Source organism: Ziziphus jujuba, chromosome 11 (assembly GCF_031755915.1).
Source record: "Ziziphus jujuba cultivar Dongzao chromosome 11, ASM3175591v1".
NCBI lineage: Eukaryota > Viridiplantae > Streptophyta > Magnoliopsida > Rosales > Rhamnaceae > Ziziphus > Ziziphus jujuba.
The window spans coordinates 12659018-12675647 of record NC_083389.1 but is presented as its reverse complement, the minus strand read 5'-3'; the positions used below and the strand labels follow the sequence as shown (position 1 = coordinate 12675647).

The 16630-nt window shown below is 30.0% G+C and overlaps 3 protein-coding genes across 3 annotated transcripts; all 3 read right to left on the bottom strand.

Annotated features, from left to right (window-relative positions):
• Positions 1–267: 267 nt before the first annotated feature.
• LOC107432523 (uncharacterized exonuclease domain-containing protein At3g15140) lies at positions 268–3789 on the bottom strand. Its single transcript, XM_016043674.4, has 6 exons — positions 3398–3789; positions 2863–3065; positions 2465–2545; positions 1486–1611; positions 1071–1194; positions 268–578 (listed from the first exon to the last, which is right to left on the bottom strand). Exons 1-6 carry the CDS (start codon positions 3650–3652, stop codon positions 378–380), a joined length of 990 nt encoding a protein of 329 aa, XP_015899160.2. The 5' UTR covers positions 3653–3789; the 3' UTR covers positions 268–377.
• Positions 3790–4127: 338 nt separating this feature from the next.
• LOC107432517 (E3 SUMO-protein ligase MMS21) lies at positions 4128–8215 on the bottom strand. The gene is made up of 7 exons (XM_016043668.4): positions 7983–8215; positions 7685–7756; positions 6885–6995; positions 6630–6740; positions 5282–5421; positions 4607–4692; positions 4128–4522 (listed from the first exon to the last, which is right to left on the bottom strand). Exons 1-7 carry the CDS (start codon positions 8076–8078, stop codon positions 4374–4376), a joined length of 765 nt encoding a protein of 254 aa, XP_015899154.2. The 5' UTR covers positions 8079–8215; the 3' UTR covers positions 4128–4373.
• Positions 8216–12216: 4001 nt separating this feature from the next.
• On the bottom strand, positions 12217–13131 carry LOC107432531 (homeobox-leucine zipper protein ATHB-52). The gene has a single exon (XM_016043681.4). It carries the CDS (start codon positions 12993–12995, stop codon positions 12447–12449), a length of 549 nt encoding a protein of 182 aa, XP_015899167.2. The 5' UTR covers positions 12996–13131; the 3' UTR covers positions 12217–12446.
• Positions 13132–16630: the final 3499 nt, after the last annotated feature.

Sequence of the window (16630 nt, the reverse complement as noted above, 5' to 3'; positions counted from 1 at the left end):
TGACACCTAAAATATTTGTTTTCATATCTAGTCCTTTCTAAAATGCAACTTCCCAACACAAACGGCAAAAAAGTAACCAAACCAACGCAACTTTAGATACTACAATAATTGAGAAAGAAAGCAACGTTACAATCCCATGTCCCTCCAACGTTCCCTCAGCTAGGCGTGAACAAAACTTCACTCGGTATGTGTGTGTGTGTGTGTGTGTGTGTGTGTGTGTGTGAGAGAGAGAGAGAGAGAGAGAGAGAGAGAGAGAGAGAGAGAGAGTTTGTGTCACTTTTTTATTTATTTATTTATTTTGGTTCTTTTCCCGTTTTGCAGAAAAGTTATATAACAAAGAAGTAACAGTTTGAAAAGAAAGACGTAGCCAGAGATAGCTACCTTATTCTATCCTTCAAAAGAAAGTCAGTCTTTTCAGGATGATTAGGATTCTTCCTTGCAGTAATATTCAAAACTGCACCATCAGTAAGCATATGCTGCAATACTCTTGATATGTTCTTTGCATCATCAAATCCAAGATGGTGACTTCCCGATAATGGTATCCGAAGTTCCTTCATCATCGTCATCATTCCCGTGGCCTGTCATCCATAACCAACCAAACACACAAACATACTAAAAAAATAAAAAAGATTAAAATAAAAAAATAAACCTTGTGAACTAAAAGGTCAACTTTTGTTCCAGCCTGAAGAAGAACCTGATGTATTTCCATACCATGATCACCTCAGTTCTTTGATGACACTTTTAGTTTTTAGTTAACAAGGAGCCTATCTGCTCTATGGATGTGTTAATTTATATTAGATTAAGCTTGACAATTGATGATTAAACACTGTCAGTCAGAAAAAGTTTGGTCTTAGAGATTCATTTCATATTTGTATGATATAATTATGACAAGAAAAAAAAAAAAATGGTCTTTTTCAAGTTCTATAATGATATATCACAAGAAAAACACACGTAACATTTTTTAAACTTCAAATTATAAATATTGATTGAACTCTTTCAGACAATCAAAAGTTTCATGACATAGAAAAGTTCTGTTGTCAGGAAATGAATAGAAGTCTGTATGAACTTACCCTCCTCTTGTAGAAATTAAGATATACGTCTTTGAGATTGATCCATTCCATAAAATATGAAGGAAGCTTTATCTTTGACACTTTACATTGCTCAGGAACCTTTGTCTTCAGATCCCAGTTTCCACTACATGAGTAAAACAAAGAAATGTTAGCAATCTCTAGTAGTTGTTAATCCCAAATCTAATACGGTTAAAGAGAATTTACAAAAGAAATGTGGCAGGAATGATTGGAACATCAACTGAATTTTAGGACATGTTTGAAAATATATATTAGATAGCGATATTTTGCAAAACAACTAGGTGCCATGTGAAGTAATAGAAAAATTGAGAAACAATGCAAAGGCAGAATTGAGAAGCTTGCAATGAGAAACTTACTGGTAAGGAAAATTAAATATTCATAACAAGAATAGACTCACCAAGTTACAAATGCTGCTCTGTTAAGGAAGCCACCTAAGTCTTCTCCCCACAGCTGATGCTGAGTCAACCAAGCTTCAAATTCTGGTACAACATCCTTAAATGGTATAGCTGTATCATGCCAGACACTGCAGCTTCAAGTATCTTGATCAATTTTCCAGTTAAAGCATACATGCAGAAAGCAAGACCACATTTCCATGAATCATCACATACCTAAGGTACGTTTTTTAAGATAAAATATAACTTATGACTTTAGAATTCACAATACATTAAAAGCCATTCATAGAACCATACCATATGCTAAATCAAATTTATATGATTTAATCAACTTCTCCAAGGATTCTACTAAATTTCATATTAGCTGTAATGGTGTGTTAATAGTTCTGTGGTTGATTTGGTGGTGTCAAGATTGGTAAATATTGAGAGTGTTGGTCAAAACTGGTGAGTTAGAAACCATAGATCATGGGTTGATTAATGATCAAGAGCAAATACAAAGAAGCAAGGATGATGCTGATACAAGTTTTAGCACCTTATCTTATGCTCGTAAAACTGATACAGAGTAACAGGGTTTGTATCCAGGGGGAACAAAGGTGTGGCAACAGACTAACTTTTAGCCATCTAAATATTAAATTGTCATTTAATTAATCATTAATAATATAACATGCTATCACTACAGCACAAGCCATTAATTTATTTTGTGAGAGGAACCAATGCTTGGATGCTTCAATAAGTCACTTAACAGGACCCTATTCTCCTTTGAAAAGGTTTTGAAGCAAACCAATCTTCCCACTGCAACTAAGAAAAACATTATGACAAAGACATAGGGAACAATGCAGTCTCAATCAGAAACCTGGAATATCAATATTCCTTTGCTCTTTGCCAAATAATTTTTATTTTGAAAATGACTGATTAGGTTATTGTTGATTCAAAGGCCGAGTTCTTTGTATAAAAAGAAATTAAGAATTGGAAGGTGGGATTTACCGATCAACACCAAATTTGCCATATTTTCCTTCAATATATTCATTTATACGCTGGTCGCTCATTCCTGAGGGCCTCACAAACCTATAAATGAAAATAAACAACAGTTAAAAGTTGTAGAAGAAAATGAAAATCAGTCTCAGTTTAGAACATGTTCTTACTGATGTTACAAAGGAGGAATATAAATATGCATATGCTAATGAATAATAAAAACACTGACTGAATTCACTCCAAAATCAAATAAATAAAATCACTGAGTTAGAAAAACTTATAGAAAACATTTCTGTCTCTGGCCTTCCAGCAGCCAAAGGAAGAAAGATATATATATATATATATATATATAATGTTAATTAATTGCAATTCTCAGAACAAGAAATGATGAAGGGAGCAGAGTGGAAAACCTGTGGAAAAAATCAATGACGTTCATGTTTTTTGCATCAATCATCACTACTGGAAATTCAAGAATTTCAATTTTGCCTTCCAAATCAAGCACCAGAAAATAGTCTAATTCCTGAGAGTGCATGCTGTTTAAGTTGGCAACATCAACTTGAAGATCCCTGGAGCAATCATGGTTGAACTTCTCTAGGTGAATAGGATCATCCATCTACCAAAACCAGCATTTTCTTTGTCTTTAGTACAACTCACAACCCTTCTTATATTCAGAACTTTCTACTAGGACAACACTTAACGATGAATTTTCATTGTTTCAGAAATTTTATCAAACAACTTATGTGCAAGACAAAAAAGAATCTTCCATAATCGTAAAGCACAAAGAAAATCATAGAAAAACAGAAAAACAATTTAAAAAATCAGAGAAAAAAATCCACAATTTAAAAAAAAAATCAGAGAAAAAAATAATCCACAAGAAACAAACAGAGGAACTATAGCTAAATGCGGACTTAAGAATGATTAGGTTGGTGGAATAAAAGCTTTAACCTTAGTGCATTTTCCTTGTGTATAGTACAGACACATGGGTTTCCAACGATTTTCGCTGTTCTTCATAGGCAAGGACCGGTGAGGAGTCGATGGGTGTTGAGACTGGACAGCTGAGACGGAAGTAGTGTGACAGAAGGAATGAATAGGAAGAGGGAGTGAGCGAGTAGGAGAAGAGAGAGAAACGGGAACGAAGGGATGGAGATAGCTTGAGAAGAGCGAAGAAAATCTACCCAAACAAACTCTGTTAAACCCCATTTTCTCAGACACTTTGAACGTCAAATGGTTCAAGGTTCTGAAGAAAGCATACGGAGGCTCTCTGTTTGGGATTCTATACAACAAAGTACAGCCTTTTGGCGGGTAAAGAATGTGAGGTTTTTTTTTTTTTTCTCAATGAATAAATAAATAATATATATATATATATATATATATATATATATATATATATATATATATATAAAGGTCAAGTTTTACATTCACTTTGTTGGGGTTCTACACTATGCATGTGAATATAAATCCAATTTGTATCGTAAATAAATTCTTCATAAAATGTAAATCCGAAAATGCTACAGATCTTAATTTTTTTAAATTTTTATTTTATAAAAATTTTCTCTAAATGAATCATTAATTGTTACTTTAGTACATGATTGAAAACTAATTGACAATCCATAACACTACAATGTCATTTGAGGGGAAAAAAAAATAATTTGGAAACTTTTAGCATATTGCAATGTAAAAAGAACACGCCGCAAATTCTATTTGCCAAGGAAATAACCAAAAGTTAGCAAAAAGAGTGTCACAGTTTCTTTTAGTCCATAAACTTTTGGGATATGAATTTGCAACCAATCTCATTAGAATAATTACAAAGACATAATCCCAGACTATATCAAAAGATTAGCAAAACCCCGTCTTTCTCTGCAAACTGTGCACTTCTTACAGGAAAAATGCTCGCTTGGATAATTTTTTACGATTACTTTCATCATTCACTATCTTCTTCATCAACCTCGGTGAAATCTTCGATTACGTCGGTTCTAGCAGTTTGCCTAGTCATTGTGCGCATTTCCGCTATATCAATGGGCAACAATGTATCGCACACCACATTTTCTTCCTGCAATATCTTAGGGCAACCTGACAGTAAAAGATTTCAAAGATAAGACTCCAGAAATTATAAGGATGAAGAAATTTGCAAATACTTAGCAAATAGAAAATTACCAGCAACAGGGCACTGGCCACGTGAGTTCTTTGATCTTATGTACTGTAAAATTGCCTTTCTGTCATAAACATGCTTGCATCCCACACTGCATCAGCCCAAGAATATATAAGGTGAAGAAAGATGAAATATTGAAGGTTTACTGTCTCTACAGCATATGCGATAACAATATGATTTGAATTCCAGTGAGATAGGCAGGCCTGATAATAATTTAGATTTTTTGAACGAAAATGTTGTGACATATACATCAGAATGATTGATGAGTTTAGTTATTAAGAAATGAGTCCATTATGTATATCAAACCATCACAACACAGAAAATAAATTATTTAAGGACTAAAACGTGATCTATGATTCACTATTCCCTAGAATGTTGCACTCAGTACTGCAATAACCTTCTAAACTGATTTTATTTCTTTTTCTTTTGATATCAGCATGTCTTGGTACTTGTTAATTGATGAACTTGGGAGTTGGCTAATGAACTACAAGAAGAGATTGTTACAGCGTCTCTCGCCCTCTGTCGTTTAGATCCAGTCAACAAACAATTTCCATCTTTCCCCATATAAGGGTATGAAACGCTGGTTCCCCTTTTCAATCTCAGCTGGCTTCAATGGGCAGGTGTTAAAGAAATATACTGGCAAATGCAGCAAAACAGTGTAAAAGTGACAATTACAATACCTTCGAACAGGATCTGCCAGTTCAGTAACAGGCTTTCCGGTTAACGGGCAGGTGATATTAAGAAGATTACACTGGGTACTGGTCATCACAATATCCTCCTGCTCGTCACCTGGCATAAGTTGTCCTGTGTGATGAACATTCTGCAGGAACATTTTGAAACACTGATTTTTTAGACAGCAGTAAGTAATGCAGCTGATAAATGTGAATTGAATACTTAAATATGGAAACAAAAAAGTTATATTATAACTCATGCTGGTTTGCAAATAATGCAAGTTCTATCAAGTCCAGTTTGACTTATCTTATGGTAAACCATGGCATAACTTAACATTCATGATTTTTAGAGGGTTCCCAATTGTTAATGGAGCCTTAAAATACTTGGTGACATAGATTTTACTACTAGATTACATCATATTGCAGAAGCAAGAAAGAGGCTTCAATACCAATCCTTTTTCGAGAATAATCTTTTTAATATTTCAATAATAGGCGAATCACCCCAATAATATTATTAAGGATGGATATTACACAATGTGCACCAAAGTTTTACCAAAAAAACAAGTACAGTTCCACTACCATGCTACATCTCCATGATCTGATTACTTCTAGTGCAATGAGAGGGTCCATTTCAGCATGATGGATACCATCATAGCAGGATGACAAAATCCAATGAATTATACTCATTGTAGTTTATGTTTGAAAGAAAACAAAATAATTACATTATCTCAGATAATTTATTTGACACATTAAAAGTTTAATAAGTTGCAAATTATGGTTTTTGACCTGCATTGTATGAGGCCTATTCATGTCGGTTCCTTTTGTTTCTATCTTATCCTCCTCAACCTTACCTTTTCCTTTTTAACTGAACACTTTCAAGCCACCTCTTTCCAATATGTCAAACCGGGCCAACTGACAGAAGTTATCATGAAGAGAACTTGATAAGTGAAAAATCTTACTCTTGCAATATGATGACGGTGCAGACCAGTTAACCATTTTCACACTAACCTTGAGAATGTTTTCAAGTACTTAATATCACTGGAACTGTTAAGTCTACTTTTTATCTTCAATTTAAAGACAATAAATCAGGTAATGAAATGGGATTAAAGCACTTTTATCACGTTTTTGGTTTCCACACTCTTTAGTACCATGTAATGGACAGTGAAATACTGGAAGAATACACAGAATAGATACAGGAAACGAATATGTATTATAAGGAACAGAAAGAGCAAAAATACTTGAAAACAAAACATCGACTTATACCATATAGAAAATCTGACAGAATTATAGTTCCTTGGTTTAATTTAGTCAAATTTCAATCCCTGACTGCATTAAATTTGAAATTAAAAGGCCATACCCAGACAGCTTCTTTGAATTGGCGTATCAGAGGATTGTTTTGTGGAACTGAGGGTGAATTAGCCTTAAGCTTTGTAATCTCATCCTCAATCAACTTCTTAAAATCAGTCAGCTGAATTTCAAACATCAAGCCAACAAGCAAGTTAGAATGGAAGAGCAAAAAAAGAGAAGGAAAATATTAAATGTCAGTGAACGAATCAAACTATCAAAGTAGCCATTCAATGATAAACAGTGCACTAAAAGAGAACTCAAGCACCTCCTGCTCAGGCTGGTATTTCTCACCAACAGATTGAATTGCTGATGAGAAATGCATACAGTTGTTATAAGTATCCAACAATTCAACAACGGCATTCTCTAGCTCCTTTACCTGTTTAAAGGAAAACGATTCTCTCATCACTGAGTAAACATAAAAACAATATATATATATATATATATTTTTCAATCATGTGTCACTAATATTACTATGTTTAGCAAAGCACATAGTATTCACCTAGAGTAACTCTAGGCCAAACCAAGTCAAGACTTCGTATTTTGTATTCACAGGCTGCAAACTGACAATGTGTGACTTGTCCATGTGTGCATGAGTCCAAAGATAGGCTTTGTACCATGTCTCACTTACATTGCTACAGTTATCAAAACACATGATGTTCACAAAGTAACTCTAGGCGAAACCAAGAAAAGGCTTCACATTCACAGGCTTCAAGCTGACACACTGTCAGCTCTGCAAGCGTGTGAGTCCAAAGATATGTTAACATTATGTTAACATTATCCTTTATCCAAATTTTGACATGTTTATTTTCTCCTACATTGTGATAAAGAGTAAGAGTAAGGCATTGATTTATGTTCTCTCATTAGTTAGAAAGTAAATCATTACACAAAAAAGAAAAAAAAAAAAAAAAAAAAAAACTGAGGCATGTTGAAGAGTTAAAGCAAATTGTCAATATTACATGTTCAATTGCTTTGGGGGTTTTCAGTTTTCACCAATTCAATGAAAATCCAAATAGAGAACAAAAATGTGAATATTTTTTTTTTTAAGAAATTAAAAAAAAAAATTACCATCTCAGATTGATTGTCCCTCTCCAAATCAACAGCAACTTCCTTCATCATACTACAAGCCTTCCGAATATCCTGAAACAAAAATATTAATAATAAAATAGACAGGCCAATAAAAAATGCTCAGAAAAGAAGTCCCATTGCTTTCTTAATTTTCTGGAATCAAAAAGGAAGAGCTGAATTGAAATACTTATCTCTCTGTGCTAGTTCGAAAACCAACCCAAAACAATCTATATATACACAAATATAAGTTTGAATGCGAACTAGCAAAAACAGAAAGTGAAAAAGGGGAAAATCTTACGGCGATCAGAGACTGGCTGTCGGAGTACAAAGTCGAAGCCGAATTTCGGATACGCCCAGTGATACCGTCGCGACGAGAAGCGGAGCTCGACGCCATTGGGTTGGTTTTGGCGGGGTTTCTGTTGAATTTTTTTTTTTTTTTTTAAAGAAAAAAACTCAAAATTCGTGTGTGGCTGTGTTCGGAGGAAGATGAGTTTTTTTGTTTTTTTTTCCCTCTTTTTTGGTTCCTTTTTTGCGGGGTAGACGCTTAATTAAAACGACAGTAGTTTAGTAAGGATTTTTTATTTTTTATTTTAATTCAGTTTTTTGGCCTATCTCATTTAGATTTAATAAAATTTCACACGACATAACTATACGATATGAATCTACACAATAATTTACAAATTTAAATTGATAATATTATATTAAATCTGTATCAATATCATTTAATAAGATTTAATAAATTAATGATTTTAATGGATGAAACACGATAAACTCATTAAACCCATTAAAAACGAATATTTTGATAATTATATAAGTTTTATAATATTAAAATTATTTAATTTATTATTAAACATGTATTAATTTTTTTTTTTTAGTTTAATTTCTAAATAAATTTAAAAACAAATAAGAATTTTTGTAATCTATTTTTGAACATATTAGTTTATTATTTCAAAGTTAAGTAAAATTTGAATTTTCAATTTTATATTTATCATTAATGGGTTAACAGATTGAGTTACAGATTACAAGATAATTTATTAAATGAGTTCGAATTTAACTATTTTAACATGAAAACTTATTTATTTTAACATGAAAACTTAACAAATCGTATTTGGATTATCTTAATTCTATACGAACACGACACAAATAAGATTTAACACGATACATTGTCAAGCATAATCTCACCAAAGGAAAAGGAATAAAAAAAAAAAATACTCTTAAGAAAAAGTAAGATAAAATAAAAAAATATAATCATAGAACGAGTTTAATCATATCAACATGTTTAACTTTTTTTCTCCAATAATAGTGTTTGATTTTGTTGTCAAGGTAGATTTAATATATATTTTACATTTACATCAATAAAATTGTGGGTTTCAGAGATGTCCTTTTCTTTTTAAATTAAAAATTGTTATAAAATAAAATATAAAAAAATATATTTATATATATATATTTAATTTCGTTTTCATATATCTAATTTTTGTATATAATTAATTATCATTTTGATCTCTCTTTGTAGGTGTATATATATATTATAATGGACATTTATCTTCTATTATCAAATAACATATGATTTCATGTTTAACTCCTGCTAAATGTTTAAGAAATATAAACATATCATAGAAATCTATATATATAGAATTGTGATACGTTAAAAAGCATGTTTATATTTATATCGGAAATAATACAATATGGCAAATGAAAAGAGTCATCATTTATTTTAGATTTTAATTTAAATTATTAATGGAAGTGATGTATCTATTAATTAAAAATGAAACTTAATAACTTTTTTTTTATCATTTATGATAATTTATCCCCTACTCTACTCTTGGCGGCGTCTAGAATCGTAACAGAGATCATTTTGACAAAACTCCAACAACTTTCACAGGTCTTTTATCACAAAATGATACAGGAAATAAATTCTTCCATTATTATTACACGTACAGCCAATCCAAATTGTTTAAAATTTATTTCTTTAGTTTGTCTATTTCTTTGTCTTTGTTCATATATAAAAACTATATATAGAAGATTTTCTAAGTCAAAAGTCATAGATATCGAGTTCAACCAAAAAGGGGTAGAGGCCAAGTTGGTGCCATCAATCTCTGTTGAAAACAGAGTAAGGTCTTACATCCAACATGTGAGAGAGTGGGCATTGGTAGGATTGGCGAAACAGACATCTGTATGTTCTTTGTCTGCGTCAAACACACCGAAAATAAATAAATATTTCCAAAAATACTTTCAAAGCTTTCGTGGTAGAAAACACCTATTTTACCAAATAATCTATTATTAACATGTAAACCAATGTTATTTCAGCCAAAAAAAAAAAAATGTAACCAATGTTATAGAATTTTGTGTTCTTTGCACGTTAGCTGAACATTCTATATTTCGAACACACTTTCAGATTGAACGTAATGGATGAAAAGAAAGTGAAAAAAAAAATTATATATATATATATATATATATATATATATATTAGTTTCTTTTCTTTCTTTCTTTTTTTTTTTAATATCCGTGATCAATAAATTACTTTGGTAACTAGATATCAATTTATATTTTATATTCATTGATTCCCTTTGTTATTTAAATTATAATTAAAGGATTTTACCTAGCAACAAGCCTAAGAAAATGTAATTTGACTATAAGGTCGGACATCAGGATGGGAAAAAAAAAATTGTAAATGATAAAAATAAAATATAATTTATTTTTCTTTTTAAAAAAAAAGGGAAAGTTGAACATAGGAAATAATAATTTTAGGATTCAACCCACCCCTTGCTCTAATTTTTATTTCTGAATTTTTTTAAAAAAAAAAAATCTACTGATGGTTTTTCCATTTTTTTTTTGGTGGAAAAAGTACTAAAATGGTTGGACAAAGCTTCGTTAACATTATTAAACTTTTAACAAAATTCATATGGTACCTTAAGGGACAGTGCGCCAGAATAAGTACGTTTCCAAACATTTAATTATGAATTTGCCTTTAAGAGTAACCATATTGATTAACCCTTTAAATTTGCTTTTAAAAGATCGATCCAACAGAGCTTCAAATCTTCTATCCACATCTTATTATTTTAAGTGATATAATGCTACGTCGTTTAAAAATATTAGTTAAAAAAATAAAATAAACTATGTAAAAAAAATATTTTTTAAAATAATATAAATTTTATTACTAATTGAATAGAGAAATAGAAATAGAAGATTTTCATTCAATCCAATCTAATTCAACAAATATAAAATAGTGATAGAAGTTTAAAAGCATTAAATTAATTGACTTATAAAAGCTTGGTAATGCATGGAGAATCAATAATGCTTTATCTCTCACCTTATTGGAAGAGAGATGCTAATATAGCAAATTAATATTATTCATGACACCTCATTAAATATTTTAAAATTAAATACATCTCTCAATATAATTAGAAAATAGTTTCTAAAAAATCAAATCTTATATATAATTTTTCTATGATTGGCATCTTTATTTATACAAATTGACATCACCCATCATAACAAGACTATTTATGTATATCTCACACACACAAAATCAAACATCCGCAACAAATATAAGCATCAAACAGTAGTTATATATATTCAGGCTTTGTTTAAGATAACATTTATTAGTACTATAAATTAGAAAATAGTTTCTAATAAAATCAAATCTGATATATAATTTTCTTATAATTGGCATCTTTATCTATACAAATTGACATCACCCATCATAACATGACTATATATATATATATATATCTCACATACTCAAAATCAAATATCCACAACAACTATGAGTCATGAAACAGTAGTTGTATATATTTAGGCTTTGTTTAAGATAACTTTTATTAATATTTTTTTAAAACTTAATTTTTTTAGAAAATCGTTCTGAAAAGCTATTATATTTAATTAGAAGTTTTTTTTAGAAAACTGTTTACTTCCAAAAACAATTTAATTTTAAGCCTTGAAAACCGAAAATAGCATTTCAAAAATGATGCTTGATTGAACCACTTGCACTATTATTCAAAACAAATACCCCACATATATAACACCCATCTATCGTGATTCATCAAAAACACCATATATGGTAACAAGTTATTTAAAGTCAATGTTTCTAAGCTGACTATATCATCAAATAAATCCAAATCAAAAGTCAAATTAATATATATATATATATATATATATATATATATATATATATATATCCTTTCTCTATAGCTTCTTCTGAAGAAAACCGACCATATCTAATTTATTAAAAATAAAAAATCATATCATTTTTCCATTCTTCTTCTTGGACCTCATCGACTATACAAAAGATCCACACATAATCAAAGTAGTGTGTAATTGAATTAATCAGTACGTAGCTCTGCAATTGACATTAATGTTATTTCAGGTGCAAATTCAATATGAGCATGGAAGCATATAGGCAAGCATGCACTAATATTCAAAACCCATATATTTATATATATATATGTATGTATGTATGTATGTATGTATGTATAAAAATTTAATTATTGACATTAATATTATTTCAGCTGCAAACTCAATATGACCATGGAAGCATAAGGCATTTTAATTATTAAAGAGAAAATAAACATTCATAGGCAAAATGGAATAAGACGAACATTTTTCCTGGACTAAAAACATATATGTGTATATATATATATATATATATTTCCTGATCAGAATGAAATTATATGAATTATGTCTAGTTTGCCATACACTAGTTAACCATATTTATATAGAGAGATAGATAACTATGTCAATCCCAGCTAATTAATCCATCACTATGTCAATCCCAGCTAATTAATCCATCACTACCAATCAAACAAGCATAGAGCTCCTCAAGTTCCACATCCAGATCATGAACAATGGTAGATCTTGCAGAGCTCATTCCCTCTTGATCAGAGCAAGAAAGGGAAGGACAAATTACAGGCCGAGCACAAGAAGACGCTGTTGTGGTCGTCGTCGTTGTTGTCTGGACGTTCAAGGCAAACAGCATTTCTTGAGCCTTCGCTAGCTCACCATTAAGCCTCTCGACCTCTCTCTTCAGCTGCTGTTTCTCAGCCAGTGCATTCTCTAGACTCAACTGGAGCGCACTATAGTCGAGCTCAAGGCTTTGGGTTCGGGACCTGGCTCGCTTGTTTTGGTACCAAATCGCCACTTGTCTCGGTGGGATTCCAAGTTGAAGCGAGAGCTGGTGCTTCCTCTCTGGCTGGAGCTTGTTGTTGGAGGTGAAGCTTCTCTCTAGGAGCTTCACTTGCTCATATGTTAGCCTCTTTTTGTAGTTTTTTGATGGCTTTTTTTGGTTCTGGCTCTTCTGGGTATTGAACATATCCATTTTTCTTGGATAAAAAGGGGGAAAAAAAAAAAAAAAGGAAAAAGCTTTGAGAAATGAAGGAAATGTGGTGAGATTATGGTATATATGAAGGAATTGTAGTGATTGTGGTAATAAGAGATATATTATCAGATATAATGGGCTTTCAGATGATGAAAGAGAGATTATATAAGTGAGATACAATTAGGTGGCTTAATTAATACTTTATTGTATGAGTGTTTTGTATGGATTTTGCATTGTATATGGTCTTCACGTGGGTCTGGCCCTACACAAAGAACGTTGAAAAGATTATCTTTTTGGAATGATCAAGTAGTTATGGTACTTAATAATTAAGTCAGTTTTGCATTGCGGTTGGTTAGCTAGCCAGTTTAAATGCTTGTGCTTTCACATTTTTTTCCCCGATTTAACTAAAATTTAATTCTAAATATGATATTCGAACTGATTAATGAGAAATTAATTAATTAATTGCTCTAATTATTATTAAGTTAATCATGATCTCTAATTAACTAGAACAACTTTTGCACACGTGCACACACATGGATGTGTCATCATGTTTAAATTATTTTATATTTCTTTTTTTCTTTTTTTCTTTCTTTTTTTTTTTTTGCTTGAATTCTTTTTATTTAAATATTACTTTTTATCTTTATCCTTTTTCTATCCTGACATTAAGTTTCTTTTGCGTATACGTATATTACAAAGAAAATTAACAAAAGGGTAGTACAGAATAATATCTGATTCATCTAAATATTATCATAATAACACACTCGAGACTCAAAATGCTGTATGTTTGGGTACATACAATTTTCCTTTTTTAATTGCAATGTAAATTAAATTCATATTGTTCTTTTTGACCAAAAACCTTTTTATTTTTATTTTTTTTGGTTGAAGGACGAGGTAAGAATTACTAGAAAATAGAGAAAATGTCTTATACCACTGACCCTACTTAAATAATATAGTATATAAATATAATATATATATATATAATAAAAAATTTAGAGTAGAGACTTTTTTTCCCCCTCTTTGATATGTGAAATGAATATTTGAAGAAGAATTAGAAGTTTGAGAGGAAGAATAACATATTAATAAATTGTTTGGATTTTAGTAGTTGCACAATTTGACCGATTTTAACTTTGATTTAATGAATGATGTCAGTGTCTATGCAAATTTATATAGAAAAAATATATATAACTATAAGTTGTCAAAGAAGCTTATATTAAGACGATTTTGATGGTTGAGAATTTCATTTATTAATTATTGATTTGCTTTGATGGTTAGATTTAAAATATATTTATAATTTACTGATCTTTATAAATTTCACTTTTTATAAAATAAATTTTTATTATGCTATTAAAATCAGAATTACACCATTAATTAATTTATATTGTAACTTTTGAAATGATATAGGGTTAATAAAACAAAATTTAATGTTAAAATTACGTTGATCTTATATAAGTCTGACTCTATAGGCTATGTGAAAATTTATAAAGATGATATATACATACATATAGGTTATATATATATATATATATATACACATACACATATATACATTCCTCTTCTAGCAATATTCAACAAAAATAAAATGTCTATCTTCTAGCAATTATACCAAATTATGGAAAAAAAGGTCTCTTCTAGCAATTAAACCTCTTTAATCCTACCAGAAACTAAACCCAAAGTTGACAATTAACAAATTATTACTCCTTTGTATGATTTTTTGAGTTCTTATTTCTTCATTTGTCACTTGTAGGACTGATTCAGATATAATTCAACAAAAAAAAAATAAAAAATCGTGAGTATAAATATATATATATGTATATATATATATATATATATTGTGGGAGAGACTATTCATTAATCGGATGTGAATAGCTGGTCAATCATTGAAGGTAGAGGTTTAATTTAGTTGAAAAGAACAAGATTATAATAATTAAGTAAGAAAAATGAATAATTAATTGGAGAAAGAAAGAAAGAAAAATGAGATGGAAGATGTTGTTTAGGAAGGTAACACAAACATCCCCACGCTTTGGCCTCAATATGATGGTTATGGTGGTCGGCAGGGGTTTGTACATGCACCGTTTGAATTGTGATGTTAGACTGGGCCTTTTCTTCATGTCCCAATTGAGACCAACCTGTTTAAACAAAGATTTTAATGCATTTCATTAGTTTAATATTATAATTTATATTTTATATTATCAAAGTTTTGACGCCTTCTTAATCTAAATGCGTGAACTTTAACTCGTCAATGTTCGTCCTTATCTATCAACTGTATATTGACATATAATTTGATCCATATATATAATATACCTTTTTTTTTATTTCTTTATTAATTTTTTCTTTTTTTTGATATCAGATGCCGTTCATATATATCTAGGGACATGATTAGATCAGTCAGTTTTTTCTCGAGGTTTTTATTTCTTATTTAATTAATTAATTATTTATTTCTTTTGATTTTATATTTTTTTTAATTTGCATGGGTTGTGGTTGTCTACCGTTAGAGCTGCCACCACTAGTACCGGAGACCGGATATATATATTCAAATTTAAATTGTTGTTTACAATTGGATTTTTTTCAAGTTAAAAAATCTTCATAGTAGCACAGTACGTCAGATGCCATTTGTTCTATTTCTTTATTTTTATTTTTATTTTTTTTTATATTACCATAATATCATATTTCCGGTGGTTTTGAAAATAGTAATTATAAAAAATGGCAAATATATAAAAGCAAGCGTCCAATATACAAAGACATTTAATAAATATATTTTAACAAATCACCTTAGCTCTTGATTTGGAAAGTTATGAATGGTTGTGTCCATGATTTATACACTATTAGATCTATCTATTTAATGTATAAGGTAATATTTATCAAATATTTTAGTTCTTAGAACTGGTTTATATATATATATATATATATATATATATATATATATATATATATATGATGTTTATTGAATTAAACAAAGATATTAATTTTAAAATTTTTATTTTCAGATATATTAATTTATTGTATAAGTGCCTTCCATATACTCCATATATATATCTATATATTTATTAACAAGCATTTTAGAAAAGGACTGCATAAGGTCATAAGGACATATGTTACAGTGACACCATGTGAATTGCGAAGAATGTTCCGTCCCCTAACTCCTAACTATTAGCTCCTACTGACTAACCGAGAGTTTCAATTTTTGGTCATTTTAATCAAATATTAAAAATCTCAGATCTTTTCCGGATATCCCATCAGATCAGATTTAAAATTAATTTGATATATTTTCATTTTATTTGCTCCAACCAAAAAAACTTCAATACACGGCTGTACATACCGTATACTGAAGTTTCTTTCCACGCCGACCCTCTGTCACTGTTTTTTCCTTAACTACATGTCATTTAACCTTGAATTAAAAAAAAATAAAATTTATATTTTGATTTTTCTAATTAAAAAATACCGTAATAACAAATTAATACATAAATAAATAAAATGGAATTTTTTTTCAAAGGAAAATTAATTGTAAATTAACGGGAAAAAAAAAAACACATTCTAAAAAACAATCTTAATAGTAAAATAAATATAAGACAAACTTGATTGGATGGGGATTTCTGTCAAATTTTTTTCTATCCGCTAGTGGTAAAATCTCTCCTCTT

What these genes read in the sequence shown, in the direction of transcription:
- LOC107432523 (XM_016043674.4), bottom strand. Translation starts at nt 3,652, where the DNA reads ATGGGGTTTAACAGAGTTTGTTTGGGTAGATTTTCTTCGCTCTTCTCA. An exon ending in AGAGCAGCATTTGTAACTTG is followed by an intron (nt 1,195 to 1,485) that starts GTGAGTCTATTC and finishes TTACTCATGTAG; the next exon opens with TGGAAACTGGGATCTGAAGA. An exon ending in TTAATTTCTACAAGAGGAGG is followed by an intron (nt 579 to 1,070) that starts GTAAGTTCATAC and finishes TATGGATGACAG; the next exon opens with GCCACGGGAATGATGACGAT.
- LOC107432517 (XM_016043668.4), bottom strand. Translation starts at nt 8,078, where the DNA reads ATGGCGTCGAGCTCCGCTTCTCGTCGCGACGGTATCACTGGGCGTATC. An exon ending in ACAGCCAGTCTCTGATCGCC is followed by an intron (nt 7,757 to 7,982) that starts GTAAGATTTTCC and finishes TTTTTGTTTCAG; the next exon opens with GATATTCGGAAGGCTTGTAG. An exon ending in AATTCAAAGAAGCTGTCTGG is followed by an intron (nt 5,422 to 6,629) that starts GTATGGCCTTTT and finishes ATGTTCCTGCAG; the next exon opens with AATGTTCATCACACAGGACA.
- LOC107432531 (XM_016043681.4), bottom strand. Translation starts at nt 12,995, where the DNA reads ATGGATATGTTCAATACCCAGAAGAGCCAGAACCAAAAAAAGCCATCA.